Raw genomic sequence first — 4197 nt, 5'->3', positions numbered from 1 at the left:
ATCGTTCGGTATCCTGCTAGGACTTGGCGCACGAAGAGCTGTGGGAGGTGATGACTGTTTGTGTGATCATGCACAATACGATAGTAGAAGATGAGCGTACGGTACGTATCTACAATCAAGGGTTTCAATTTCAGGGTGAGAATGTTGTGCCTGAGCATGGAGGAGCGGCAACGTTTGAACAGTTCATCCAATTTCATCATGAAATACATGATTGGGAATCTCACATGCAGCTGCAAAATGATTTGGTTGAGTATATGTGGGCTCATGTTGGCAACCAATAGATGTATTTTTTTATTCGGCTTGTAAAACTATGTGAGACAATTTAATTTTTATTCGGCTTGTAAAACTATGCTTTATTTGGTTGTGAAACTATATATTTGCTTGTGAAATAATGCAAAATGTGTGCATATTTGTTGAAAAGGGTCGGCCAGTCGGCCACGCCGGCAAATATGGACCGGCGTGTTTTTTCTAGGAATATCGCGCTTTATTGATCAAGTATTATCAAGAGAGTGCCTCCGGGATACAATCCGAGTTTACATGAAAAATAGAGTCACTGGAGGACTCACAAGATCTAGCTAGAATATGTGCCGCGACATTCGATAAACAATTTACATGACTAAAGCGTACAGACGAGAAGAACAACGCCAACTTCTTAATATCAGCAGTGATTGATCAAAGCATTGATTCTCTAGATAAGTGACAAACAATCTGACTGAAAAACGGCTCTTGAAAATTCTTCCTCACGGGTGAGAGTCACCGCACGCCTTAGCATTAGTGCTTCAGCTAATTCTGGGACAGTAACCTCGTTAACATGCTCGTGTTGGGTGCATTGCCGACTAAAAAAACAGATATCAAGCGGGTGGCCAGCCTAAACGGACAAAATCGCTGTCCGTTTGGGTCAACGTTGCTCTTACCGTCTCAAATTGATGCCAAAACGTCGTGCTGACATGAAGGCCAAACCAAGAGACGGTCTTCGCCTGGTTTTCCGTAAATTAACCAGGCAACTCTCTTCTTCTTAATCAATGAATAAGGCAAAACTTTTGCCTTCGTTTCAAAAAAAAGGCCAAACCAAGAGATCAATCGAACCGGCGCCCATGCTTCTTCCACGGTAAAGAAACACTATAGTTTCTCGGAACACGGGGCGTGCCGCGGAGGATCCACGGTCGGATCAGTGCCTCCTCCCACCATTGATGCTTGTCCTATCTTGTCTCGGAGAAACAGCACAGAAATAAACTAAACAATACCACGGTCTAGGATGCTTTTGACCGGTTTCTTGGGCCAGCAGTGGCCACCTTGTCCGTGAGCAGGCAGGAGGGTGTAGGAGACTGAGAAAAGCCACCGTGCTGCTGCGCCTGCTCTGTGTACTGTGTGTCCTGCACGAACCACTGCCCACTTTCCATTCCAGGGCTGCAATTTGGGCATCGCCTTCTGTCGCGTGCGCCCCATGCTGTACTCCGAACCAGATATGGCCAGCCAACGGAGTAAAAAGAAAGTTACCACTAGTACGTCTGCATTGCATTGCAGCAGCAAACTCGACAGAAGGATAACAATTCTTGGAGATGGCACAACCTTTATTCATCATAGCCGCCACTTTATTACTGCTGATGGTAGTACAAGATGATGATACACCAAGGGATCCGCCATAGTTTTCTCAGCTAATGGTACTATTATAAGACTGTAATCCCACCCACCCTACTACACCAAAACTGCACTCCTTATTAGTCATATTTTATTCATTATTATTATTGCTGCCTGCATGACGCGATAAAACAACACTAAACATCTGCTAGCTACTGCACTGGTTTGTTCGCCATCATCTCATCCCGCTCAGTAAGTCCACTCCTGGGGCAGCGCTAGCAATGCTGCGCTTGCCTTTTGCTTCTGCGTCGTCTCCGCTGCCTCCTCTTGGTCTGCGCGTTGCTGCTGCTGCACTGGCTGGTACTGCCCCTGAAGTAACTCCTTTGGTGGATTCCTGCCTGCGTACGTACATAACAACAAATGAATGGCCATAATTAAGCAATCTTTTGTAGCTGTGGAGAAAAACGCAAATCAACAGGTAAAGATGCAAAGTGTCAGGGTCGGCAGAGCCCAGGGCTGGCTGGGTGCTTTGATGGCAACAGATTTACTCCTGCACGGGGCAGAGCGCACTGTCCAAAACGCAGGGTTCCTGCATTGCAGAGATCCATCTCTGTTTTCCATGGCATGGCATGGCATCCGATGGAACAGTCGAGTCGCATGTGGGCTCTACTCCTATCTATCATCAGGTGGTAACGGGCGATTTATCATTCATTCATTCATGGGTAATATTGCAGCATATCCATGGGGTGGGGTAATCAGCGTGTTCAATTCGACCAATTAAAGCCTCGCAATGCTCGAAAAGTACTACTACTACTCCGTCGTCTAGGTGTGTAAGTCATCTTACGAAAACCAAATAATCCCAAAATACTTAGGCGCAGTACATTAACTTCTATCTCGTTTTTTGTTTCTTGACATATCAACCAATAAAATATGTTGGGTGTGCATGCTTTTAATGACTCGAGACTACCAAACACGACATGCAATGGTTAATTCATTGCACGCAATGCTATTAATTAGCAAATAAATATTAAATTCTCTCGTTTTTTACTCTTTCTTGGTCGCGGTGCACAATCTAAAATGACTTAAGAGTACTACTACTTCATGCCAAGGAAAACATCAATAACTGATGAAGCATGCGCAGTAGGTTCACGCGAATGCAGCGAAGATATGGTATTCCCAAACATGCACCCAAGCGGCCCAAAGCCCAACACGAGATCCATGCAAAACCCAAACCGCAGCAGCAGTAACGCAGAACAGAACACAAGAAAACAAGGAAGAGGACGAGGATCCTCTGCCGTACGGCAGGGTGAGGCGCCGGGCCTTACCTTTGGCCGGAGATTTGGTTGCAGCCTTGTGCTGGTACTGGTACACCGGAGCTCGCGGCAGGAACACGCCGGTACCACCGGTGCCGCCGAGACGCCGCTTGGCCGGCGGAGGGCCGTGGGAGGGCCGTGGCGGAGCATGCCTTGGGCCCAGGAAACGGGTGCTGCCGCCGCCGTTGACGAAATTGGTCGGGACCTGGAAGGAAAGCAATCATCACCAGCGTTAAAAAAGGGTGCAGAAATCGAACTCACAATGCAACAAGGGGAAAACGAAAAAACAAAAAAAGTTAGGCATTAAAAGAAGGGAGGAGCAGTAACAGAGCCGCGTCCGCTCACCTGCCACTGGGGCGGCGAGTAGGGCAAGACCGGCCACGGCGCCGGCACGCCGCCACCATTACTCCCCCCGCCGTACACCACAGGAGCCGTCCCTCCCAGCCCCGAGACCTGCAAACAACCACACACGTACGCCACCTCGATCAGTTAACCGAGCATATATAACCAACCAAAACCCCGAATGTTTGCTGTCCGCCGAGAAAGCGCCTACGAACCTGCGACGCGTGGTGGCGGTGGTGAGGGGCCGGTGCCGGCGGAGGCGGAGGCGGGCGCGGAAGCCCCTCCTTGCTGCCGAGGATGCCGGTGAGGTGCACCGCGACGTCCTCGACGGCGGCGGCGGATGGCGGGGCGGCGTCGGCGATGCCAATATCGGCAAAGATCTCCCGCGGCAGCCACCGCCTGTGGAGCTCGTCCATGTCCGCCGGCGCGTAGCAGTCGGCCATGGGAGGAGGCGGGGCGAGCACGCGGGCTTGGGTAGTGCGGGAATGGGGGCCGGGAGAGCGGGGAGGGAAGGGAGGGAGGGAGGAGGAGGCGGCTCCGAGGCGTCGTGGGGGTGGAGGTGTGCATTTATAGTTGGGAACTGGAGATTGAGATTTTTCCGCCCCATTTCTTTCCTTTTCTTTTCTGTGGGTTGTTCTCCTTTTCTTTCTTAGAGTCCTTATTTTGCTCCCCCTGTTTCTAAGAGATACGATTGTACAGTTAATATACAATTAATACTTGGTGTTTGTTTTGGAGTACTCATTGGCGATATGATTGTATCTTTGTGGAAAATTCAAGGGAAGTTTTACAAACGGCGCACCGGCCGAACCGTTCCGCCGGTTCGCACGCCACGCTGGCAACGCGCCCGCGCGATCCCCGCCTCCTTCCTTACGTTCCTCCATCCCCTACTTTCAGCCTACGAGCGCGCACCTCCCCTCCCCCGAGCTGCGACTGGGCCTCCACGAACTCCATCGCCGGCGGCCAG

At 50.5% G+C, this 4197-nt stretch overlaps 1 protein-coding gene across 1 annotated transcript; it reads right to left on the bottom strand.

Annotated features, from left to right (window-relative positions):
• Positions 1-1576: 1576 nt before the first annotated feature.
• Positions 1577-3758, bottom strand: LOC123115911 (homeobox protein Hox-A4). Its single transcript, XM_044536953.1, has 4 exons — positions 3449-3758; positions 3237-3344; positions 2904-3096; positions 1577-1976 (listed from the first exon to the last, which is right to left on the bottom strand). The coding sequence occupies exons 1-4, from the start codon at positions 3674-3676 to the stop codon at positions 1828-1830; spliced, it is 678 nt and encodes a 225-aa protein (XP_044392888.1). The 5' UTR covers positions 3677-3758; the 3' UTR covers positions 1577-1827.
• Between the last annotated feature and the right edge of the window lie 439 nt (positions 3759-4197).

The sequence above is a fragment of the Triticum aestivum genome, chromosome 5B (genome assembly GCF_018294505.1).
Source record: "Triticum aestivum cultivar Chinese Spring chromosome 5B, IWGSC CS RefSeq v2.1, whole genome shotgun sequence".
Classification (NCBI taxonomy): Eukaryota; Viridiplantae; Streptophyta; class Magnoliopsida; order Poales; family Poaceae; genus Triticum; species Triticum aestivum.
This window is presented reverse-complemented; position numbering and strand designations above follow the sequence as displayed.